Consider the following 27,256-nt stretch of genomic DNA (forward strand, 5'->3'; position numbering starts at 1 on the left):
TTCCCTTCACTTCAGAGGATGCTCATGGTAACAAGGAAGAAAGTAAAGAGTTTCTATAATTGAATCAGAATATCCTGAGCAGGAAGGGACCCCCAAGGATCATTCCTCATGAATAATCAGGTGGAAAAAGCTACAAAAGGCAAGGTGGAGGCTGCTCTCCTCAGAGCAGCCAACCTCCAAGCCTGCTCTTCAGGCACTGAGAAGACACTGAAACAATTCAGGCTCAATTCCACCCAGAAAATCAGAAATCTCACCTGTCTGGGGACATCTGCAGGAGGAGGAGGAAGAGAACAAGGAGACCTTTCCTCTTTCTTTTAAGCCCCTGGGGCAGCACAGTGATGCTTCACCCCTGCTCCAGCATCCTCCCTTCATCCTCCCCTTCCCTGGGGCCTCATTTCTTGTCTGGGATTGGTCCCTCAGCCCCTTGGACATCTCAAAACATCCACAGCATTGGCATGGATCCCTAAATTAGAGATTCAAGGGAAATTCCTTCCTGGGAAATGGCCATGGGGTGGAAAGGGGATTTCAGAGAGGCCTCTGAGCACAGAGCAGAGGGAAGGACATCAGCCATCTTCCCCTCATGGCTGCCACAAATAAATCCCCCCTGAAAAGCAGATCCCATTTCTCTAACAGCTCCTGTTTCACAGACATTGCTTTCAGGCAGTTTTTGTGACAACAGGGGGCAAAACAATGATATGACTGAAAAGCAGCTCTGATTCCAACTTGATTTTCCTCTTTGGATGCCCATTTCCAAATGAGCAGCATGTGACAAACATCAGTGCTGATGGGAAAGGCAGCAGCTCCTGCACAGCTCCTCAGCCACTCCCAGAGGGTTGATTTCCAAAGCAGCACGCTGCAGCTGGCAGCAGCTGTGTGAATTTTCAGGTTAAACTGCAAATCCTGCTGAGGAGTTTAGGGCCAAATTGAGTCAAGTTATCACAGCAGGGAGAGAATATTTCATCTGTGAGCATTGGGGATGGCTCCACGGGAGAAGAGAGGGCTCATCTCTTAGGAGAGGCTTGGTCCTGTGCTTGGGATGGTTCAGGGGCTGCTGGAGGGGGAGATGGAGCAAAAACAGCCTGGACACCCCTGGGAGGGAGGGGAGATGTGTAAAACTGTCTGGTTTCAAAGTTTGGCAGCAAAACACAAACTGCAGCCTCAGCAAGGTAAAATAAATTCAAAGGTGTCTCTAATTAGAGATGCTGCCCTATAGGAGCTGGTAAATCAGCAGGAATTGTCCTGCCTTGCTCATCCCACTGTGATCATCCACAACTCGGGCATCCCTTAGCAGGGAGTTAAAACAGAAGGGAAACCTTGTGCTGTCCCATTTCCCCTGGAGCCACTTCCAGCAGTGCTGCCCATCTGGGACAGGCTGGGAGATCAGCAGCACCAGAGGCCTCCAAATGAAAGAAAATCTGAATTCACAGATCTCCAAATGCACAGCCCTGAGAGGGGTCTGCAAGGGCTGGGCAGAACAGGAGATTCTCCAGGGGGGATTTAGAGAATTTCCCCACAGTGATCTGATGACAACAGAGGTGTGGGTATAATAAATCAGACATTGAAGTGAAGGATGGAAACCACCCCCAAAATCAAATCCAACCTCTGAGCAAACACCAGGGCCACTAAACCCCGTCACAAAGTGCCACATCTGCTCGTTGGCTGAGCATTTCCAGGATGGTGACTGCACCTTTTCCTGGTTAACCACACTTTAGTACAGAATTTTTTCCTGATATCCTCCCTGGCACAACCTGGGGTCGTTTCCTCTTGTCCTGTCACTTGTTCCCTCAGAGAGACTGACCCTCACCTTGCCACCAGCTCCTTCCAGGGAATTTTAGAGAGTGACTGAACAACTCCAGCCCCTGTGAGATGTTCCACTCTGTACATTATTCCGTGGTCAGCAGGAATCATTTGGCAAGGACACGCTGGGAGCTCATCCTGTCCTGCCAAGGGGACGGGAGCTGAGCAGGCAGAACGAGCAGCAAATTCATCACTTTGGGAGGGGTTTGGGCCAACTCTGGTGCCACCAGAAATCAATGGCAGCTTTATCTCCATCCTCAAGGGATGCAGGATCTGGGGCACAGCAAACGACTTGGATCACCCCAAAGTGCTGCCAGAACTCCTGACTGATTCCAGGGTTATTCCCCAACACAAACCACAGCCAGGGAATAAAATCACCCAGCTAAGCCCCAGCCCCTAAAATAAAAAGCACATAATTTAATCTAGTTCAGCTGTGTTTCCTTAGATCTTTGTGGAAAAGCCGTTATTAGATCTATACTCAAGAGTTTAAAACTTTTTTTTTTTTTATTTTCTGAAAGCCTGTGTTGCTGTAAACACAGGGATTAGGGTATCATTAATCCATATTGTGTTAGAGTGGCACAGCAGATTCCTCACTCAGTGAAAATATGTTCAATTTCAGAGACAACTAGCATGGGAAAAAATAAATAAAAAACGGGGAAGGAGAAAGGGAAAAAGAAGGAGGAAGAAAAAAGAAAAAAAAAAAAGGACAAACCTGAAATGAAAAGGACTTATCAAAAGCAAGTATTCGGGGGAAATATTAGCACTTTTATCATAATGAGTTTGTAACCTAAATACATATTTCAAGGATGAAATTGCTGACCCTGTCTGCCCTCCACAGGAGGCTGAATGGCTCAATCACAGTTTAATCTTCCCTGAAATGGCTACAGAAGAATAACACAGCCCTTGAAGAACAACACACATTACTGATGCCCCAACATTCACAATTTAACTCTTCAAAGGAGGGGGGGAAAAAATCCCCTTAAATCCCAACCATCATTCTCAAAACCCCCAGCAGTCATTTCCTCAGAAATAAAAACGAGTTAAAACAAAAACCACACAACACATGATGAGGCTGGAAAAGAAGGGATTGCTCAGATGAAGGCTGAAGCTTCACATGCCCATTTTTATTGTTCCTTAGAGGCAGAGCCTTTGTAAGAAACTTAAATCACTCTGTATTTCCTAATTCAGCTAATTCTCATTGCAATCCTTTTGATTAGAGAAGATAAAAAAATGTTCTATGAAAGCCCACCTTGAGAAACCCTCATGTTTTCTTCTTTAATCCAAATGCTTCTAAACTGATTATGCTGTTTTGGCCAACTAAAATATAATCTAGTGATAAAAAAAAAAGTGTCAAATTATCCGAGTTCCCCACCATTACTGGAAAAGAACAAGCTTTGTTTTTAAATCCAGTCTTCTCAGGTAGGACTCAGAGCAGATGTGTGAGAAGAGGATGGGTTTCCACTCAGGTAATCCCTGGCCACTGCACTTGTCAGGATCTGAAAATCCCACAATGGTTTGGGTTGGGAGGGACCTTAAAACTCATCAGCTACGTGGGGACACACAGGACTTGACTTCACCACCCTCTGTATTATTCCTCACTACAAATCATCTCTCTAAGTGTGGGAACCTGGGGGTTTTATTGCCATTTTTATCTTCTCATTTCTGTAGCTGGAGCACATCAGCTGCTTTCCCCAGTCAGTCCAAAGCACCTTTTCATTTCACCATTCCCCATTCCTGAGAACTCCGTGCCTGGGAAGGCTCTGCCTTGAACTCCTGCAAGGATTTTCCTGCTGGAATTCCTGAACATCCTCCCAGTTCAACAGCCCAGGGAATCACACAGGTGAGGGATGAACAAGCCCCTGGATTTATTCTCTGCTGTCACAACCACAAAAAGATGGCTCATTTGTCATCATTTGCCCACTCTCACAGACTTTATGCTCCAAGGGGAGCATATTCTAAACATTATAATTTCATTTAATGTTGATTAACACCAAGATCCTGCCTTTTCTTATCCTCATCTTCTGACAAGAAGCTGCAACTCTGCTTTAACCCAAAAAAAAACCAACAGAGCTGCCCATTTTACCCTGAGTGCCCACACCTGCTGCACCACTGACACCCAGGACTTGTGAAATCTGTCACTGTGAATTCATCCCTTGTGGAGATTATGCTGCTCTTGAACATTTGGAAGCTTTAATTCTCCAAAGAAAGGTAAAAAACCAAGGGTGAGATCCCATTTGCCAGATAACAACTCATCCTCAAGAAATAAGACATTTTACCCTGCATGCTCCTTTTGAATATTTTGAAACTTTAATTCCCCAAGGAAAGGAAAAGATCCCATTTGCCAGATCCTTTTCTAGACAACCTCATCCCCAAGAAAAAAGACATTTTACCCTGTATGCTCTTTCTGAACATTTTGAAGCTTTAATTCTCCAAGGAAAGGTAAAAAACCAAGGGTGAGATCCCATTTGCCAGATCCTTTGCTAGGTAACTTCTTCCTCAGGCAGTTAAGACATTTTACCATGTATGTTCATTTTGAACATTTTGAAACTTCAGTTCTCCAAGGAAAGGAAAAGATCCCATTTGCCAGATCCTTTCCTAGACAACCTCTTCCTCAAGAAATAAGACATTTTACCCTGTACACTCCTTTTGAATATTTTGAAGCTCTAATTCTCCAAGGAAAGGTAAAATACCAAGGGAAAGATCCCATTTGCCAGATCCTAGGTAACCTCATCCTCAAGAAATGAGGCATTTTACCCTGTATAACCCACACAACTCCAGCTAAATAATAAATAATAAATAAATAATCCAAGATCTGTATCCCTCATTCACATTTCCCCTCTTTCTCACTCCACGAATTCCACCCCATAACCCACCAGGACAATGTGGGAAAACACACCCCCCCCAGAATTTCCAGCACACTTCTTACTTACAAGCAAACTGCAGCTTGGCCTCTCTGCTGACAATGGTGCCGAAGGGGTTTGTTGCTACACACTGGTACATGCCAGCATCCAGGCTTTTATTGGGATTATTGATCAGCAGGTTCCCCTCCAGCAGGCTGTAGCGGTAATCCGTGCCCACGTCGATACTGCTCCCATTTAACTTCCACCTGGAGCACACAACGCCAAAGTTAAACTCTGCTGATGCTCCTGGCTCTCGGAAAACAACAGCTTGAAGTGAGTAAAGGGAGATGCTTATTAAAAAATAAAATTTAGAAAAGCATAAAAAAATGCAAATTTCCCGAGCGGTATTGAAATATTCCGGTATTTAACTGAAAGAGCAACATCCTTGACGTATTTCAGTCTCTGAAATGATTAATGCTTCTGGAGATGCTGGTGCTGCTGCTCTTTGGAATTAATCACTTGGCAAGGGGAAGTTCCTGAGACAGGATCTCTAACCCATTCAAGCCCACTGAGGATATTTTTTTTTCCCCCCCTTCTCTCGACTTGCTGGTTGTTGGTTTATAAATTTAAGAAAATTCCCTCCCTGCAGATGTTGTCACAAAGTTGGGCACTGAGGAATTCCAGCCCTGGATGGAGCGAGGAGGGGGACAGGGGACACAGCCCCTCCTGAGTGCACAGAGAAACTCTGAAGAGCTGAATCCCTGGATTTTTTGGCATGGAATAGCTGGCTGTGTCGGGACACAGCACCAGGCAGAGGCCTGGTGACTCTGACTGGTTTCAGAGTGGCATTTACTGGTGAGCAGAGTGAGAGGCACCAAAGGGAAGAGCAGAGCAGCAGTGATTGACAGCACTGCAGGGGGACAGGGCCTTCTCCAAGGATCCCAAAGCAGCCACTGAAGCTGACAAGAATGAGGAGTTTTGTCTGTGTTTATGGAAAAGGATGGCTGACCTGAGAGCCAAGACTATTTCATAATCCTTTTGTAACCTTTCAGAACTCCTGTCCAAATTTTGTGATTGAGTTGCAATACCTGGGGATTTCCTGGTGGCCATTCCCTCTGTTCCTAATGCTGCAGGATCACACAACATCCTGAGCTGGAAGGGACCATCAAAGTCCAGCTCCTGGCCAGGACACCCCAACAATCCCACCCTGGGCATCCCTGGGAGGGTTTTCCAAACTCTCCTGGAGCTCTGGCAGCCTTGGGGCTGTGCCCATTCCCTGGGCACCCTCTGGGGGAAGAATCTTTCCCTAAAATCCAACCTGACCCTCCCTGGCACAGCTCCAGCCACTCCCTGGATCCTGTCCCTGGTCACAGAGGAGAGACCAGAGCTGCCCCTTGGGATTTTTTGGGATCAGCACTGTGGTATCCCCCAGGGACATCACCGACCCAAAGGCTCACGTGTGATGGTTCTAAGAGCAGGAGAACATTGAACAAACCCAATGGTTGGTCTGGGATTTCCTTTCACTTCACAGCTCAGCTTCACTTTCTTCTCCTCCGAGTCCAAGGGGAAGATGAGGCTGTTGGGCTCCTGGAGGAAAACCGGCCCGTGCAGGGTGTTGTCATCTGCATTAGACAGGAAAATGGGACAGGTCACTCATGGAACCTCCACCTTCCAGGCTTAAAATATAAAACAGAGCCTCAGCAGCGAGAGGCCTTGTGTCATTCACCTTGGAAAAGATCTGATGGCACTTTGTTTAGTTTGTAACAGAAGATTTTTATTTCCAAAAGCCACTGAACGTCACGTGGAGTCATGAAAATGTCCTACAGTACACAGAGCACAGAATGAAACCTCACCCAAAGTTCACACTGGGAACAGGCACTGTTGTCATAGCAAAGCTCTGTTCAGACCACAATCCTCAGCTTCACCTTTAAAAACTGAGACGTTTTCCTTGCAAATTAAAGCCCCACATGGTGGAACACAATGACAAAGAAATAAAATTAACCCTCCCCAGCACGCCCAGCCCCAGTGCAGCTGGTTCTGCCATCCCTGACTGAAACCTTTCTGTCTCTCTGAGGGGATGCAAACCCTGTGTCACCCCCTGCCCTCTCCGTGCTCTGCTGGCTCAGGAACCCCTGGCACCATCCCCTCCCCTCCCCAGGAATGAGGGTCCCAGGGGCTTCTGTGTGACCAGCCCTGACCAGGACACTCTACACTTGTGCCCTTCAGAGCATTAAAAACCCACACTAGATATAGGCAGAAGAGGGAAAATATTTTGGCAGAACAACCTGACACGACCTTCAAGGAGTCATTTGCCAGCAGCCCAGCACCCTCTGAGGTTGGCAATTCCTGATGGGAGCCTCCCTCCTGCTGATTTTCCTTCTTCATTTTAAAAATACACTTTGATTTTTTTTAGCTGTTAACTCCTTCCTATCTCCTTTCCTCTCTCCTCAACCACTTTCTGCTCTCACCTTCTCCACTGCTCCTCTCTCAGACCTGGAGCTGAGGGTGGGAGATGCTCCCAAGCCCATCCCTGAGGTGCAGCTCTTCCCCTTTGCAGCGAGCACAGAATTCCAGGAAATTCACTGACACTGCACTGAACACCCACACAAAGCTCCAACTAAATTCCCTGCTCTCCATCCTGTTTGTATCAGACAGTTTTATCTCCACAGTGACTGTTCAGAACACAAAAGAAATCAACTTTTCCTGCCTGAAAAGATCAGCTATCTTGATTTCACCCAGACTTTTCCTCCCATCAGTGTCAGTGTCTGCCTGCTCCTCCAAGTTCAGTGCAAGTAAGGACACGGTGGAAGTGCTCAGAGTCAGAAAGTCTTTCAGCTGGCTGGAAAGAACCTTGATTTAACATTTTCAAATCATTTCCCAACCTTTTGCTGCCCTGTCTTTACAGCAGACTCTGTTCTTTCAGTGTGCAGGGACTTGCAGGGATGTGAACATGGAATTCACTTTAGTCAGGCTGCTGGAAGCCCACCTGGATGGGGATACAGGAAATTTGTGGCTTTAGGAGGTCGGGGGGAAAATGCATAAATAAAATATAGAGATGATGGGGAAAAAAAAAATTAACAGAGGATGATGGATCTTCCAGATGGAAGGAAGGTGAGAATGAATGGGAATAAACCTCATATTCCCTGACACTGGGAAACCACTGGATTTACTAAGGACAGAACAACAGCCCTTCACTCCAGGGTGAGTCAATTCTGTCATCTCCACAGAAATATTTCACAGAGACTCTGCCAGGAAGATTAGAAAGGAATCACCTCTCCCCTGCCTCCTCCCTCAGGCCCCACCACAACAGGGGTTGCACCAAGCTCACAGTCACAGGCCTTGCATTTATCTTTATTTTTAATTATATGCTAACCATACCTGGCTGAAAGTCATCTATTATTCAAAACACATTTCACATCGTCTCCAGCTTTAAATTACACCTTTGTGCAACTCATGGTGCTGGTGGGAAAAGATAATAATAGCCATAAAGCATAAGGGACTGGATTATGGATCCAGACTTGTTCCTGAGAGCCAGGGCTGCTGCACTCCCTGAGCAGGCTCATTCACCCTAAGAAAGAACATTATAGCCTGGCCCATAAAGATTATAGCCCTGACAACTGTATGAGTGGCTTTGACAGCAGGAGGTTTAAAATCTATTTGAGTGTGTCCAGTTTTCTCATTGCAAAGTGCAGAAGTGCTCGGGTCCTGTGCAAGAGTTGCCTGAAATCCCAGGAATGCAGAGCCTGAGCATCCCAGAAAATGCAGTTAGGGAGCTGCTGACTCAGGGAGGTGTTGGATTGCCTGTCACCTGCCTCACCCCCCTCCCTGGGCTGTCATCTGCTGTTATTTCAATTAGGGAGTGTCAATTGATATCACATCACAGCAAAGGTCAGATCACAGGGAAGGAAGCACAGCTTGCATTACAAGTGAAACGGTTCGTGCACTGGAGGTGGGAAACAGGAACAAGTCTGAGGGTCCAAAAGTGTCCCCACACATCCAGGACATCACCTGGAGCAGAGGTGAACGTGCAGCATCCTGGTCTGCAAGGGTTAATGGAACTGGGCCACACCAGGCATGGGAGCTGCATGTGTAAGAACCACCACATCCTGGCTGTGTCATTAATTAGTCAGCTAGTTACAATTAAAAAAACACAGACTCAGACAGAGGACTAAAGGTAGAAATAGTCACAAATAGGTGAAAATGCTGGATACTAAATAACTGTATCTACTAAATAACTCGTTTTAATCAAGCTGAAGCAGAAGCTCATGAAAGATCAAATGAAAACACTTTTTAAATATTGCACCTGCTGCTGACACTGTTCAACATTTAGCTTTTATAGGGCAATAAAATGCTCGCCCTTCCTTCTAGGCAGCAAGAGGGGAAAATCCTGGTGGAATTTTCAAGCAGAGGGAGCTGGGCAAGGCAGGGAGAAGCTCAGAGAGCAGCTGCAGCCTATCGGGAGAGCAGAGGAGCAGGAAAAAACCTCACGACACTAGCTAGATAAAATTATTTTGAGTGCCTTTCTTCTTCCTCTTATTGCTGCCTGTGTATAACCAAGATAAGCAAGTCCAAACTATTTAATCTTCAGCCTGTGGAGCTGCTTTGCTGCAGCCTTAATGTGTGATTGAAATCACTGCAGCCCAGATCCCACCACGGGCTGATAAGGGCTGAGCCACAGCACCTGACACACGAGGAGGATTTGGTTCACAGAGCACTAAAGAGTCACTAATAAATAAAACAAGCTGCCATCTAGATTCTTGCAGACAGGAAAACTACAAGTGCCTGCACCACAAAAAGCCAATTTTTGCCTAAGTTTTGCTACTCAGATGCTCGTTGTCAGCACAGCCAAAGGCATTGCAATAGCCAAGTTTTGCTATTTGGATTAACTCTGAAATACAAATTCTACACTTTCTTTCTCAAATTCCAAGTGGTAACTTTATTTCTGTCACAGCAATGTCCAGGGACCTGCACTCCAAGAGTGATAACACATTTTTTGGCTTATCACTGGTGAACACTAGCTCAATCCACAGAAACCACCGAGGCCAGGGGGAAGCTCTTTGCTGTGCTTGGAGGCTTTTACCCTCACCTTTCTCATCAGATTGTGTCTAATGGACTCTTTTTTGGTCATTTCATCAACAAAGAACAAGAAGCAGTGCATATCTGTGTGCACACACCTGGAAGTGCTCAGTTATTTCACCACTTCCCCATTACACCATTCACAGCTGCTGCCAGGACAATTTTATTGTCCCAGGACAATAAAATAAATAACTTTCCCAGCCAAACTAACTGGTGAGACATTCCCAGGGGCAGATTTTATTTTTCTGAGTTACATTTCTTTTGAAGAGCCCAAAATGAGTTAACCCAGAATGAACACACGCTCAGCTTAAGACAACCTGCAAACAAGATTGGGTTCCAAAAAGCATTTTTCCCCCTCCTTGGCAGATAAAACAAATGTACTCCTGCTCTGGGTCTGCCTCCTCTGACAGAAGTGTGTTTCTTGCAGTAAGAGGCAGGAGCTAGGAAATTTCAGTCGATTTCACAATAAAAGAAGCATTTTAACCACAGGAGGAGGTGTGTGTCCATATGGTGTTGGATGGAAAGTGATAAGATCATTTAGAAGAACATTCTGCTCGATATATATTTTTCCTCCTAGTGAATCACAAAACCTATTTAAAAAAAAAAAAAAGAAAAAAAGCCAGATTAATTGGAATACATTCCAAATGAAGAGTGTATTTGCTGTGTCCCTCCAGTACCCCAAAGCTGAGAGCCAGCACATGCAGTTGGATGCTAAATGCTGTCATCCTTCCCCTGCTTTTGAGGAATTGAAACATGGGGAATGTCAGCCGAGGTTAATTCACACCAAACAGGTGGAACCATTCCTATTCTCTCTGAACATTAAGCCTGGTGACAGATACTGGTACCTAAATAGAACTGCTTTAATTTCCATTGAAAGTTATGGCCAATTTGAGAGAAAGTTTAATTGAATATTCCACACCGTAGGGAAAGATAATAACTGAACTGAACAGAGAATTCTTGGAGTATATCCAGGATAAATGAGAAAAATCCTTTCCTTGTTTGCTGCCCAGGGAATTGCTCCCTGCTCTGTGTGCTGGGGTGTTTTCATACTCCGCTACAAGCCAGTATTTCTTCGAGACAAAACTGCACCTTGGGAAGAGCAGCTCTTCAGAGAAGTGGGAAGTGGAATGGATAGGACAGCTCAAGGGCATGGCTGATGAGCACAGCTCTCCAAGGTGAGCAGCTGCACTCCATCCTCCTCAGCTGCAAAGGGCTCCCCTGCACGGCTCACTCCTGAATTTTTGCCTTCCAGTTCTGTTAACATCGACTGCACTTGGCTTTGGAATTAAAACAGAGAATATTTACACCATATCATCCTGCTATGACCAGTTCTGCAGACTTCTCAATGAACAAGACCCATTAAAGGTGCTTCCTGTTCAAAAGAAAAAAAAAAAAAAAAACAAAACCAAAAGGATAAACCCCAGATATTTTAAAAGTATTATGAAGCGGTGATTTTTAGGGAAGGGCCTCATATCTCTGCACCTTTGGGGACAGCCCCTTGATACAAGACTGGGCTTCTTTTGTGGCACCTACAGGTCTCCAACAGGTCCTGTGAGCCTCCTGCTGTCCCCTGTCCCCTCTCCCCTCCTGCTATTCCCTTTTCCCCTGCTGTCCCTTTTCCTCCTCCTGCTCCCTTCCTCTGTTGAGGACAATATCAGCCCACGACAGAGCTGTGAATAAGTATAAAATAATAGTAAAAATGAGATTAATACAGTGCTAACGGTGCTGCCACCAGTGCTGGGTGTTCTTGCTGTTTGGGAGTAGAAGTGTTTCCAAGGCCTGTGCTAATTATCTGTTGATTTATTAGTAAGATGTAAGGTGCTGATATAATTGCCAAGAACACACATCATTACTGTAAAACTTTCAGCTGTCTTGAGTGGGACAGGGACTGTAAAGTGGATATATGAAAAAAACAGAAGTAGTTGGTTACATGTGCATATTTTAAAGCCACTTATTTCCTTTCCACAATATCTCCCTGAAATTCAATTGATTTAAATCTTTGATGTAATCAGGAAGGTGTGCAAAAGCCAGGCTAACAAATGCCACCCTCCCCACCCCAGCAGCAGACGGGCAAAGTTATGAAAACACTCGTCGTGAAAAAAAAAGCCTCTTTCCTTTAAAATCATGAAGCCTTAGAAAAGACAAATCCCTGGGGGAATAACCTATAATCTCTGCCTCATCTATTGCTGGAAAAACAAAGACAACTGTGGCAATGTGTCCAGGCTGTGAATTGATTGAGGAGCCAAACCCTGCAGAAAGCTTCAAGGTGAAAGGAGCTCTCTGGTGCTTGGCTTCAAGGTGAAGCCTCTCTGCTCCCTTCAGCTTTAAGTACATTAGGCACTGTCAGGAGGAAAGCTGATCCCTGCCAACTTTTTATCCAGCTATTTACACAGTGGTTTAGGCCATGGATTCCCTCCTCAAATATTTGTGAATAAGCAGATGGAATTACCAGGGCTTGGAAGGGCAAGGAGGGATCAGCCTGGCACACTCAGAGCCCAACACCTGCAATTGGATTTGTAGCGTGGCACTGAAAATGCTCACGGGGTGGTTCAGCCTCCCAAGGGGCACTGAAAATCTGCCTGCTCTGGGTCACCAGCACACAAGCTGCAATCAGGGCAGGGAAACAATTCCCAGTTCTCCTGGGTACCCTGGAATCCATCATCCATCCATCCATCCATCCATCCATCCATCCATCCATCCATCCATCCATCATCATCCACAGGCACAGAACTTTCAAACCATGCACAAGGCAGAGAATAAAACACTTCTTTGTTAACTCAGAGGGCACATTTCTCCTTGGCTCTTTGGTTTTGGAAATTCTGGAACGTTTCCATGTCCCTGAGACAACGCTGCAATGGGACATGTGTGACTAAATTTCATCATCTCCACCTGATGGAGGTTTGTTTTCCCCCATTTTGGAAAAAAAAAAAAACAGAAGAAGTAAACTGTAAACACATTTCTTTCTATCACAGAGCACTGGCACAGGCAAGCTTTAAGCATCTGCCCCATTACAATTATACCCTCTGCAATTTTCTTCCTATTTCTAGATTGCCTTGAGAAGAAAGGAGAATATTTCAATATAAGAAATTAAAAGGTAACTGAAAGAATGGTGAGAAAGGGAAACCTCATGTTTATCTTGTTATAAATTTATGTTTTTGGGGTAAAATTTTCAGTCTGATGCAAGACTGATGGCACCCTGAAGTTTAAAAAATAATCAAGATATTTAGGAAAAGAGAAGGATTTCTGCTTTGGAGTTACACAGAGAGGTAAATCCAAGCCCTTCCTTGCCAGGCACTGCACACCCCAGTGCTGGGCAGGCTCCTGACCCTGGACAAGAAAACCTCCCTGACTTTTCACTGCTGCTAAAGCTAGAGAGTGTTGAATCCTGTGAAAAGGATTCAGGGCTGTGATCTGCAGGTGGATCTGTCCCATAAATGGATTTAAGGCATTGGAAGTCTGGGATGGGTGGGGCTGGCAGCTCAGCTGCTCTCTCTGTCACTCGGGCACATTTGAGGAGTTGCTCTGCAATTTTTTTCATTTTTGTTTTCCAGATTGTTTCTGCAGCCCTCAGCAGAGCAGGAACAGAAGCCAATCCCAGTATCCAGTGGGAAATTTGGGAACACAGAGAGTTCCTGCTGTGGCTCTGGAAGCTGGGACACCCCAGCACTGGCCACTCCACCACAGGCACTCCCCAACCCCAAAAATCACCATTTATCCCCATTTTTCTGCTGGGTTACCCCTGCAGAGCACCCAGACCCTCCATGCAAACACAGACACAAAAACACCAGACCCCACACAAACCCAGCCTTGAAATTAATGCCACTAAATGCCAAACTGAGGGAGACTTAAATGAAGTTCTCAGAGTTCAATCAGCAAAACATCAAAGGAGCAGCCAGGAGTACAATTTGTACAATCTGCCCAGGATAACATGTATTCCTTTAATTTTTTTAAATGTTATGAACTTTCAAGCAACACAGCAGGGAAAAGATATTCTTAATAGCTGTCAAAACCCTGACTTGTGACTTCTTACACTGCAATTTAGCACTCTCCAAGCTCAGAGGGATGGCATTTGTGAGGAGAGCCTTTCTTCCCCCTGGTGTCACAGGAGCAGGTGAAGCTTTCAAACACTCCTTGCTTGTTGGAATTATTAAACATATTAATATATAATTAATCATATAAATATGGTACTAGATATGTTAATATATATGATACTATGTATATGAATGTGATGCTATATATATATATTTATATATATACATAATATATCCAGCAATCATGGGATGGGGTGGTCTTAGAGCTTTAATTCCATCAGCATCATCAGCCTCATTTTACAGGGTGAGACACAGGAGATGGTGAAAGCTCTCCCTGTGACAACAAATTCTCTTTGTTATGAAATCTTTTTAAAACTTTCTAGCCAATAGCACAATGTTAAAAGCTGACAAGTGTTTGTTTAAGGCAATTAATAAAGCTGCAGGTACATCTTGCTTTGAACAATGCTTGCTTGTAATAGATTGAAACAATGGATATTATTTATTATAAACTTACATATTTCTACTGTCTTGCTTAACATATTTTCCTGAGGCCTCTCTCTACACAATTCACATTCCTGTTGTTTCTTGTCCTTGCATCTTCAGCATTCTTAAATTTGCTTTCACACAACTTTTGAGACTTTTCTACCTTCTCTGTTTCCCACACTCACTCACCTCTGAAGATCAGCACCATGGGGATGCCCCAGAGACAGAATTCACCTGCAGTGGTTCATTTCAAACCCCCCGTGCCCAGCTCAGCTTTGGAAGAGAAATTCCTTTTTTTATGGTGTGTCAGTAAGAGGGGACAGAGTCTTTAATGCACTACAAGGAAATGGCTTTAGCCAGGCAGGGTTAGATGGGATATCAGGGAAAATATCTTCACTGGAAGGGTGGCCAGGCATTGGAAGAGGCTCTGAGGGAAGGGAGACCCATCCCTGGCAGTGCCCCCAAGGTGTGGATGTGACATTTGGGGACACGGGGTCGAGGAGGGTTTGGCAGTGCTGGGAATGACTGCACTCGATGCTCCTGGAGGGATTTTCCAACCTCAACAATTCCATGATTCTGTGACAGCCAAGAGCCTCAATTGCCCAGCAGAGCCTTTCCCAAGGGCAAAATTTAATTTTTCTTTACTTATGAAGACTTTGGACCCTCACCTAGAGAACACTGAGATGCAACATCATACAAAATGCAAATCCAATATTGATGAGGAGAGCAAGACAAGAATTCCCCTAAATTGGGGGGGATCACATTTGTTTTCTTCATCTGATCAAAGCCCATTCCTTTATAATTAAAACCCACATTTATTTCACTGCTCAACAAGAAATTATGGTTTACTGTGATGAAGTGATCAACATGAAATAAAGTGAAATAAATCACTCTCTATGCAAAGTCCATTTATGCCAAGCCAATATAATGCCAGAGCCTTATAGAAGTCACAGATCAGAAGTATGGTGCAAAATAAATGTTATAGAATAAGAAGCCCAAAATATCAGAAAGATGCCAAAAGAGGAACTGACTCATCTTGGGAGTAATGGGAGTTGTAGTGGTTTGTTTTTCTCTTTTGGTAAATTACAAGTCAGAAGTTAAAAGCAAGAAAATTAAGGAAAATCATGTAATTTCATTCTAGAGCAGAGAAGGCTTAATGGGTAATCGAAATAATGTGCACTGCTTCAGCAATTTTTTCATTACAATTGCAAAAAAAAAAAATAATGGCTTTCTGTGTTTTGAAAATTAAGGATTATACTGGATTGAGAACACACTACCAAAAGCCTATTTTTTTTTTTTTCCCCAGAAACCTCAAAGACAAATAAGAATTTCTGTAAGCTGCCTTTTATCTTGGACAGAGAGCTTGGGCTTTAACTTTTCTCCAGCAAGCACAGCAGCACAGTCCATAATGAGAAATGGTGATTAAACAGGGAATAAACTCGTTATGGATCACTCTGCTCTCTGGGCAGGGAGTTGTTCTGAGAGCCACAAAAATCCTCTTGAGCCATTTGCTGCTCAAGCCATCACTTCTGAGAGAGTTCAGCACCCTCAGCACTGTGGCTGCAGGGAAGTTTGTAAGAACACTGAGGAAGTGACCAAAAGCAGCTCAAAGACAGGAAAACAACCATAAAGAGATGAAAACAAACATAAAAACATGAAAACAAACATTAAAACATGAAAATAAACATACAGAAAGACATGAAGAAATGCATGAAGACATGAATACAAACATATATAAAGAAATTAAAAGAAACAACCATAAAGGCATGAAAACAAACATAAAACCATGAAAACATATAGAAAGCCATGGAAACTAACAAAAAGTCATGACAACTAACAAAAATAGATGAAAACAAACTTAAAGACAGGAAAACAATCCTAAAGTCATGCAAACAAACACGGAAATATATGAAACAAATGTAAAGACAGGAAAACGAACATAAAGACATGAAAAGAAACATAGAGAGACATGAAAACATACATGAAGACATGAAAACAGATAAATACAGATATGAAAACAACCATAAAGACATGAAAACAAACATAAAACCATGAAAACACAAAGGCAGGAAAACAAGCATACATGAAGACATGAAAACAAGCATCTTTCTTAAAAATTTCTGTCTTTTTAAAGATGTAAGAGGTGGAACATGTAATTAATAGATGGGAGAACAGAGATGAAGTGAGTGCTGAGCTTTCTGCTGATGCATTTTAGCACAGCTGGGTTTGACACAGATGTGGTTTCGTAGCTCAAGCACATTTGTAACCCTCAGACCTTAATTAAACACACACATCCTTCGATGTTCACTCATAATTTGTCTCATACAGTAGAAAAAAGAGAAAAAAGTAAAAGGATTTTGTCTTTGTTGGAGGTGCAAACATCACTCAGACGTGGCTGGTTGTTCTGCAGCAGTATAAAGCACATCCTTCCTGCTTTGGGATGGATTATTGGGGTGGGTTTGGGTGGGAATGGACCCTAAATCCCACCCAGTGCCAGCCCTGCCATGGCAGGGACACCTCCCACTGTCCCAGGCTGCTCCAAACCCTGTCCAAGCTGGCCTGGGACACTGCCAGGGATGGGGAACCCTAAAAAAACCTGTTAAAATTCTGAGTTTATTGACACCTCAGCACGTTTCTGGTCTGTCTGTCCAATTAACATCCTCTAATTAAGGACTATTTTCCCTATATTAAGACAACTACCAATTAACTTCTCCATCCTCCAACAAATCTGCTTCAAGTTGTAAGCTGTTCCTGTTTGTTTTTTTTTTTTTTTTAGCATTGCTACAATCTGAACTCCTTTTTGAACTTTCCTGAAAACTTTTCCTCCACTCTTTACTCAGCACAAATGTCCCCCTGATTTCTCCCAAGTAAGCAAAAGCCTGCTGGGTTCCTGCTGCAGCAGCATTGCTTTGTTTACCTCGAGAAGAGAATTAAAAGCATTTTCCCAGTAAAAGAACAAATGTTTACAGTGCAGAGTGAGCTGTGCCCGTGTTTGCACTGTGCACTAATGCAGGGAATGTATCCCTTAAATATTTCTCTAATCCCACGGTTGATTTTTCATCTTGCTGGGCTTAGTCAATGAGCACACAGCAAGCTCCTGCTTAAACAAAGTGACTTTTCCCTCCTGAAGGAGCTCTGAGCACACGACCCACAGCCCATAATGTTCCCTGGATCCCATACAGGGACCAGCAGTTTGCCTGGAAAAACTCATTTCCCCCCAAAACCCCCCTGCAGCTCCCACCTCCTCTCCTACAGCTGCTCCGACTTCCAATCCACGAAAGCAGAACCTCTTTAGAACCAAAATAAATACTCATCTTCTATTCAATGTACCCTGACAGCAAATAAGTTTGCTGTGCTTACTTCAGCATGAATAAAAAGCCTGCAAGGAGACTCCTACATAAGAGTATATTTACAAGTTCCATTACCCACTGGAGAGATTGATGTAATAAACCCATAATAAAAAGCCTCGTGTTATGGATTTCTCTAATGTTTCTTATCAAACAGCCTGTATTATCTTGGCTTGTGTATTCAATTTAGAATAGGTTTGCAGTAAGTGCCTGGGAGCTGGAGGTCATTTTCCCTGAGTTTCCTGACACGCTGGGATGTGCAGGATCTTTTCCTGCCCTGGGAGCTAAAAGCAGTTTGGAGCTCGGTGGAGAACAGTTCCCAGAGCAGGCAGGTGATGACTCCAAGTGGGAATGCCTCACCTGGAGCCCTGCTCACACCTCACAGCCTCAGCAGAGCTCAGCACCCAGCAAAGCTGATTTTTCTGACTCAACACGAGAGAGCAATTGATCCTCAGGAGATAAAACCCGTCCGCAGGAATTGTTTTGTCACCAATTGTCACCTCATTTGTATTTCACCCTGGCTGGCAGCAGCACAGGCCAGGTGTTCTCTGGGATCTGCTGCCTACCTGGGACCTGCAGCTTTTAGGTAAAAATAGCCCGAAATTGGGACAACAGCTGCGGTGGTTGGAGGTGGAAGCAACAGCTGAGCACTCGGAACTATTTATTTCTTCCCTGGCGCTGGATTTAGCTAATAACCATTAGTTGCTAATTAGGATTCAAAGCAATTTTCCTTAGGACCTGTTTCAAATCATTGCAACACAATTATGCAATGCATTTGCCTCGTTTATTAAAACTTTAAAAGACATTGTTGTTTGAATTTTCAATTCTTATCCTCTCGCTCTGCACTGCCCTCTGCTCACTTTGCAGCAGCTCCATGGACCAACATGAGAACAGCGATTTTCTGTCCCTCTCCCTTTTTGCTAAATCCTGAATTAACCCTTCAGCCCCTGTAAAATCCATCCCCACATGGTTTTTTTTTGTTTTTTTTCTATTTCAATGAATGCAGGGTGTGCATCCCCTGATGCCAGACACAAGGAAACCACGAAGATTTTTAGGCTTTGTGTGCCAACCACTTACTATCACTTTTTCCCACTCTTGTAATCAAATTTTGCCTCCATTAAATACCCAATAGTAGCAACAAAAGTTGGTAACTCCAAGGCCATCTTCTTCCACAAAAAACAAAAATAATAAACCAGTGTATTTTCTGGTAACAATTAGCATTTTACAAAACAAGCTGCTCAAAATATTGGTCTCAAATAAAAGCAGAGATGCTTTTGGCAAAGATGCAATGGAGCAGTTGGGTATTAAAGTGAAATCAAACCCCTTTAATTAATTTTAGGAGATCAGCAATCTCATTATGACAAGGGTGAAGGGCACTCAGAGGTGAGCAGGGAGTTTGCCAGTGGAAAAAAATAAGAACAGGGAGCTTATTGCACATCAATTGATGTGTTAGACAAAGGGACAGATCCTCCTGTAGCCACTAGGAAGAACTTTCCATCCCTTGGGAACACATCCAAAATGTCTTCAAAATAGCAGGAACACTTTGGAATAAAAATAAAATATAAAAATAAAGAAATAATAAATAAATATATAATAAATAATAAAATGATCAATAAAACTACTAAAAATGAGATTAAATGAAATTATTAATATAAATGACACAGTTCTGACACTCCAGTCCCCAGTTAACAGGATCTCACCCTTCAGAGTCATTCCAGGCTCCTTTATCAATCTGCACTTTCCCTAAGCTGAAATCTCACTTTAAATTCAGGTTACCATGTACCTGCTCCATCCTTTTCTGATTCCTCTTCACCCCCTCCTTTGTTTTTAACTCCCTGGATAACAGATCCCTGCTCCCAAACTCCAAACGAGCTGGGAGGGGAGCTGGCACCTGTGTGTCTCACACCTGCTGGGAACAAACTGCCTCCAGCACATTGAAATAAATAAACAAATAAATAGAGAAATATTGAAATAAATAAATAAATAAATAAATAAATAAATAAATAAATAAATAAATAAATAAATAAATGGATAAATAAATAAAAATAGATAAAAATTAGATAGAGAGATAGAGAGATAGAGAGAGAGAGAGATAGATAGATAGATAGATAGATAGATAGATAGATAGATAGATAGATAGATAGATAGATAAACAAATAAATGAAGGGATCCTGCTGATTTCTCAGCACTGAGGATTTCTCCTGAGCACTCCCCCAGCCCAGGGGCTCCCCAGCAGCTCTCAAGTGGAACCTGAAGTCTGGAGAGATGAAGCAGCAGCAGAGCCCCTGATGAAGCTGTTCTGGCTGCCAGGGATGGAGGAGGATTCTTTTAGAAGCTGTGCCAGGTTATTCCTGACTCAGGGAAAAACGGGAACTTTCCTTGGATTCGAGCTGCAAAGCACAGCCCCTGGGAGCAGGAATAAAGCTGCAGACATCCACCGGCAGCTGCTGAAACTGCAGCCTTCAGTCCCGAGCTAAGAGCTGTTCATCCCTGCTGTGTTGAGGTGTGGGGGGTTTAGAGCAGCACAATTCACACTTCTGGAATCACGACCCTCCTTCCACACCTTTATTTGTCTCCTGCTTTTCTGAGCAGGGCCGTGAGGAGTCACAGAATCACACAGCCACTGAATAACTGGGTTGGAAGAGACCCCCGAGACCATCAAGCCCAACCCATGCCCTGACACCTCAAGCAGACCATGGCACAGAGTCACAGCTGAAGTGACAAAGTGGGAAAGCGCCCATGGAGCTGCTGCCAGGGCTTGAGATGCTCCCTCTGCTCTGCAGCCAGGCTGGGAGAGCTGGGGGTGCTCACCTGGACACGAGAGGGATCCAGGGAGAGCTCAGAGACCCCAAAGGGGCTCCAGGAGAGCTGGAGAGGGACTGGGGACAAGGGACAGGACACAGGGAATGGCTTCACTGCCAGAGGGCAGGGATGGAGGGGATATTGGGATGGAATTCCCAGAGCAGCTGTGGCTGCCCCTGGATCCCTGGAAATGCCCAAGGCCAGGTTGGAGCAGCCTGGGACAGTGGGAGGTGTCCCTGCCCTGTGTGGAACTCGATCACCTTTAAAGTCCCTTCCCACCCAAACTATTCTGTGATAAAACAGTGCTTGAAAAGTCTAAACTCACACTGCACCCCCCTGATCAGCTTAAAGCAACCCTTAATGTTTTTACAACACAACCCACACAAGGGGGTTGGGGTTTTTTAATGGCCTTTTCCCATTCTATTTAACAGCTTTTAGATGCCCAGGATCAAATTTTAATGGAAGACCTTGAACAAACGATAGCAAAAGAAAATTTGAATGCTTGATAATTTAAGTGTTATTTTTTTACTACCAATGTGAATCCAACCCTAGCAAATTAAAACAGGAAGAATTAATTGGATATGCAAATAAGATTATTCACTATATAAATCTAATTACATACCAATTTGCTTTAACAGCGTGAAAAAGACAAAAAAAAAAAAGCCTCTTTGTAAATTGTTTTCAAAACCACCTGTAGCACAACAAAGGGGAAGGGCTGTATCTGAAAGGTGCTCATTTCTGCACTCATCAGGTGAGGTGCTCCAAGACCTTATCAAAATCCCTTTGCCAGGGGCACCCTGCTCTGTTCCCTCATTTCCCAAATCCCATTATTACTTTTCAAACACATCCCAAACACTGCCTCTGTTTTTCTGCCAGGAACAGGCTGGGTTTTTGGGAATGTGAGGTGATTCTGGTCACAAATCCTGACTTTCTGGAGCTGGGCCAATGGATCTGCTGGGCTGGCACTGGTGGGCACTGGGAGCTGCTGCCTGCACATCCTGAGCCCTTCAGAAAACAAAAAGGGACAAAGGAATCATTAACAGAGCCCAACAGTGGATGAGGGAGATCTCTCCAAGAGGAAAAACCTTTTCATTTGGGAGCCTTTTGTGCCCAAAAAGCAAATTACACTGATGGCAAATTTATTTCTTTGAGTAGCTCCTTGTCAGGAAGAATAAAAATTACAAATAAGATCACTGGAATTGATTAAGATACAGAATAGCTGAGACCATAATTAGTGCCCATGTGCCAGCCCCGATAAAGGATCCCAATCACTCATTTTCTCTGACTGTACATTGAATTTCGTCATCTAAATCTGGTTCCTTGGCTCACATGGGGTATCTAAAACAACCCAGAGTAAAAAGCAGGAAAAATATGTTCCAAAGAGAAGGAATGTCATGTTTACACCTGTACAGCAATGAGGTCACCTTCTGGAAAGCAAGGTGGTGTTATTATAGAAAATTAAATTTGACCTACATGGAAAAAAAAAAAAGAAAAAACCCTGCAAAACATTGAAGAGTTGATAAAAAAATTAAATGTGCACCAGAGGCAGAAATTCGGTGAACACAGAGGTTTTTTGTCACTTAAACTCTGTGTATAAAGGGACTTTGCAGCCTTTACTATTTTAGATCATATTAATAAAAGGGTGCATTGCCCTTGCACTTTATACATTGAGATATACACTGAAAAGAAATGCAGAAATTTGCTGCACACAGGTTTTCTGTCACTTAAACTCCATATATAGAGGAGTTTTGCAGTCTTTATTGTCTACTTTAGATTATATTAATAAATAAAGGGAGGCATTGCCCTTGCACTATAGATATTGAAATACATACTGAAAAGAAAAGCAGAAATTTGCTGAACACGGAGAAGGTTTTGTTTGTTTTTTTTTGTCACTTCAACCCTGTATATGGGATTTGTTTGCAGCCTTTATTGTATATTTTAGATTGCATTAATAATGGAGGATAGCTCAGGATGAGAACTGCACATCTCCAGAGTCACTGTGACACATTTCTATGGTTTTAGCAAAGCTGTTTTTCCTTTAAGGCCAGACTGGCTGCCAATACATTTGTACATTCAAACTGATACATTTTTCTTTTTGCTTTCAATGCTCTGTGGGCAGCTGCGCAGTAACTCATGAATTTACATGAGATCTGAAGTCTTCAGGAACAACTTAAAGAGGTTTTAAACTCCTGCTTGCTCAAAAAAAAAACCAAAAAAACCAAGGATTGGAAGGGACAAATCCTGCAGGGAACATCAGAAGGTTTTTTGGTGTCCTCCAGCACAACTGGTGGAAAAAATTGTGTTGTTTTCTCTAAATTTCTCAAAATTCTGCCTCTTTTCCTCTGCCAGGAGAGCTCTCAGTTGTACAGACCAATGCATGGGAAAGGATTTTTCCTAGCTGAAATTTATCCTTGTGTGAACCCTCACCTCACTGATTGAGACTGACACGTTTTATCAGCTGACAAGCATTAAAAATGTTTTTTTCAAAAAAAAAAAAAAAAAAAAAGAAAGTTGTTATGACATCTCTTAAATGCCAAAACCCTTGCTAACTGCTGCATTTTCATGCATCCCCTTAAATACTCTTAAAAGACAGCAGTAAAATGCCAGAGAATGCCTCCACTTAAAAATAAGAAGGGGCGGTGAAGTTTCAGCGGTAATTGGATGTCACATTAGAGAAATTCACAATAAAGAAGCCTTTGAGCACCTTGCAGGAGGTGTGAATGGCAGTGCTGACTCCAAGGTGTAAGAGCTCACAGGGTAACAAATCAATCCTGCAAAAGCTCTGACAGGCACATTTCGCTCCTGCCCCCCCCGGAAAATCCCACGCCATAAACACATTTTGTACCCAGCCAGAGCTTTCCAAACCAGCACAGCCACACCTGAGCTTCAAACACTGAGTTTGTGTCGGAACAAACTGGATTTGTATAAAATTTTTCAAGTTTGATTCAATATTAGTCAAAAATAAAAAGGAGAAATGCAGCAATCAGATCATTATTGCAGTGACACGGTTGTTCCAAGAACATCCTTATTCCAGGAATAACTCCCAGTATCCAAAGGTTAAAATGGAGATTTCTCTTGCTCAAATCCCAGGTCAGATTTGCATCTCCTGTGCTTTTATCCAGCTTGGTTGGGCAGTTCCTGATTTTCCCAAAGTGTCCAAGCAGTGTTGAACAACCTGTGAGCAGCCTGGCCTGGGGAATGGGAGCTGCATGGTGAGAAGGCTCAGCAATCCAGCACCAAAATTCTGCCAATTCTCTGTGTCTGCTCCTGCCCCAAAAGCTTTTTGATCGTACAAAGGAGCTGTAAATCCCTCACCAGTATAAAATCCGAGGGTTGCCCTTTCCTGTACTCTCTAGTGCTTGAATTTTAAATTTTAATTTGTAGGTTCTGTGTTGAGCAATACCTGAAACGCTGCTCGTTGTCAATGGGTGAGAACTGGATTTGCAAGAACACATTTTCTGCTCTTTCTCTTCGTATTCATGTGTGTATATTTAAAAATGGAGATATTACCCATGTGTTTAAATGGGATCTGGATCCTGAATCAGTCCAGAATCAACCCTGAATGGGAAGGGACTCACAAGGATCACTGAATTCCAGCTCCTGGTGGATCTTCCCAGCACTTTTCAGCCATGGATTCAACTTTAAACAGTTCTACACATTCCCACCTGGTCTGTGCAACACTCCTGAGAAAATACTAGAATTGTCTGCCTGGGGAGGTGATGGATTCATCATGCCTGGTTTAAAAAAGACTGGATGTGGCACTGGGTGCCATGGTTCAGCTGGACTCGATGATCTTAAAGATCTCTTCCAATCCAGTGATTCTGTGGTTCTGTGATTGTGTGATTATGTGATTGTTTGAGTCTATGATTGTGTGATTGTGTGATGCTGTCATTGTATGATTGATTAATTCTGTGATTTTGTGATGTATGATTGTGTGATTCTGTGATTGTATGATGCTGTGATTTTGTGATGCTGTGATTGTTTGATTGTTTAATTCTGTGATTGTATGATTGTGTGATTCTGTGATTGTGTGATGCTTTGATTTTGTGATGCTGTGATTGTGTGATTGTTTAATTCTGTGATTGTATGATTGTGTGATTCTGTGATTCCTGCAGTGGTTTAATCTGCACTTTTTACCTGCAGTCCCTTCCCAGCAGTGGAGAGCAGCATTCCCAGGAGCAGGGTGCAGCTCCCTGTCCCCAGGGCCCCTGATGCAAGCCAGGCACTCTCTTACAGCTCCTCTGCTGCCTCTTCCCAAGGGGAGAGCTCCAGCAATTCATCATCCCCAGGAGAAGGTGTTTGTAAACAAACATCCATCACATCCTTGTCCTTGCACCTTCCTCTGCTCCCTGATTTTTGATAAATGCAGCTCTGTGTGTGCAACCATCCCCCAGTGCCTCGATGCAATTAGCACCCAGAGGCTGAGAACCAATTATGAGATTATTTAATGAGTCATAAGCAGCAGTGGTGAAATAGAGAGATTGTGTGAGGCAACAGTGAGACACAGGAAAGCTGAAGCAGGGCAGGAGAAGGTGGGGATCCCGTGTAATTAAAAATCCATGGATCCAGCTCCTTGGCTGATTTAAATGGAGATTTTGGACAGAATTCAATAAAGGGTGCCCAGAGCAGCTGTGGCTGCCCCTGGATCCCTGGCAGTGCCCAAGGCCAGGTTGGACACTGGGGTTTGGAGCAGCCTGGGACAGTGGGAGGTGTCCCTGCCATGGCAGGGGTGGCACTGGGTGGGATTTAAGGTCCCTTCCAACCCACTGTGATTTTGAGCTGCCCTGGTGGAGGACTGGGATGATTTTTCAGGTGTGCCAAAGCTGTCCCAAGCAGCCCAGGGGATGCAGGATCCTGCAGGGAAAGGCTCTGACAGGGCACAGGGGGGAGGAGGAACCATCATCCATGAGCTGCTTCCCACACAAAGCATCTTCCCACAGCAATCCTGCCCAAAATGTGCAGCTCAACCCCCCAAACCAGTGCTGACCCCAAAACAGTGCTGACCCCACACCTGTGCTGACCCCACACCTGTGCTGACCCCACACCTGTGCTGACCCCACACCAATGCTGACCCCACAGGGTTCAGTGCTCACTTGCAGGAGTGGCTGCAGCTTTGAGGAATCCAAAACTCACATTCCAAAGCCTCGTCCCAGTCCTGGGAGCTCGTGAGACAGGCGGATTAAATGAGCAATAAAATGCAACTTAATGGGGTCGATGTTAAATTAGTTTCAATTATCAAACCCCATTTTAACAAAATGAATGCCTGGCTCCCTTCCAGAGCTCACATAATTTACATGGGAAAGCACTGGGTTCTCTCTCCTCCCACTGACTGATGGCATCTTTCCCTCGCCTTTCATTATGGGATAAATTCCATATTCCATCCTGATATACCAACAAATTCAAAAAAAAAAAAAAAAGGAAAGAGAGCATTCAAGTTTGCTCAGGAATGTAGCAGAGGTCAATAGATGTTACTGTTAAACTTATTTAAACAAAGTCAGTATGAATAAATAGTGGGAAATTCGATGCAGATTATTTACCAATGAGTTGTTTGTAGAGTGTTCTTTTATAACAAGAGGGAAAACACTCAGGGAAGCTCTGCTTCTCACTGAGGAAAAGGAGGACACAGGATTTGGGGTACACACCCCGTTATTTCAGTATTGCAGGGGAGAGAAGGCAGATGTACATTACACACGCTGGGAATTCATGACCGTGTTTAGAAATGTCACTTTTGGGAGGTTCATGAGGACCCAGTGCTTGTCCTGCCTCTCTGGGAAAGGAGAGGGGAATCCCATCCACCCAGTGCCTCCAGTCACTCTCAGGTATGAAAAAGCTGAGAGGCAGCAGAGTTTTCCCCATTTCCAAACTGAGATGCAGCCATCCCTGACAGAATGACTTGAGAGCCACAGCTGGGCTCCCCAGCTTGCAAGAGGCACCACGAGATTTCCATGTTTGAGAGTTTTTATCCCAGCTGAGGAATCCACCTCTCACACTCTGCTTAGGAGCTGCTCTGCCTCTCAAACTCGTTTTCTCTCAAGTGCTTCGATGTTCCCAACCAAACACAGGCAAACACACCCCCAATGGCAAAAGCATTTCCAGGTCTCTCATCCAGCAGGGTTCCCCCTCCTGCTGTCCCTCACAGCCCTCCCCACACATCAGCTCTCCCCATTTTCAGGTCCAGGAGAGATTTTTTTGGGAGTGTCTTTCCATTATTCCTTCAGCCCTGTGATGTCAGTCACCATTTCCCAGCTGGCAGATCGAACACTCTGAGCTCTGCTCCCACATCTCTGCCTCTTCCCAAGGATGCTCCTTCCCTCAGGAAAAAAGCACAAGGCCAAAGTTTGTCTCTCTTTAACCTTTCCTTCCTGCTCGTTTAACCTGAATTGGCAGTAAGTACCATCCATTACAATATTCACAGTTTCAGAATTGCCTGGACTGATTTTTTTTTTTTTTTTTTTTTTTTTTTTTTTTTTGAGTTCGGGCACAAACCAACCCCAAAAAAGCAGGCTGGAAACCTGGATGCACAAGGTGGGCATCAGATCTGTGTTAGGCATTCAAAGGGGTCACAAAATCCAGAGAGAGAGAGAGAAAAGAAAACAACTGTTCCAGTTATTGCCAAATCACCACAACCTGGACTTCAGCTGTAAAGCTCAAAAATACCCCAATGCTGTGATATTTTGCCACATATAATCCCACTTTTCAGGGATGTTGTAAAAGACAATTTAAGCTACTGGACACAGAGAATTTGGAAGCATACACACACAAAAAATTTACTTTTTCCAAGCCTCAATGATCATCCACTGCATTATCCCTGTTTCACAAATAAATGATCATATCAGGATTCTGTCAGGGATCTATTTTGCAGATTCCAAATACGGGAAAT

The 27,256-nt window shown here is 43.8% G+C and overlaps 1 protein-coding gene across 3 annotated transcripts in view; it reads right to left on the reverse strand.

The window, feature by feature from the left end:
• Positions 1-27,256, reverse strand: part of LOC106850350 (contactin-4) — a 271,490-nt gene that overhangs the window by 94,567 nt on the left and 149,667 nt on the right. For all 3 annotated transcript variants that reach the window (XM_088171240.1, XM_088171241.1, XM_088171239.1), the window contains exons 4-5: positions 6,133-6,259; positions 4,728-4,903 (exon numbers count right to left, since the gene is read on the reverse strand). In XM_088171240.1, the coding sequence (XP_088027366.1) occupies positions 4,728-4,903; positions 6,133-6,259 (303 nt within the window). The remainder of the gene's footprint in view (positions 1-4,727; positions 4,904-6,132; positions 6,260-27,256) is intronic.

This window comes from Sturnus vulgaris, chromosome 11 (genome assembly GCF_052056855.1).
Source record: "Sturnus vulgaris isolate bStuVul1 chromosome 11, bStuVul1.hap1, whole genome shotgun sequence".
Taxonomy (NCBI): Eukaryota; Metazoa; Chordata; class Aves; order Passeriformes; family Sturnidae; genus Sturnus; species Sturnus vulgaris.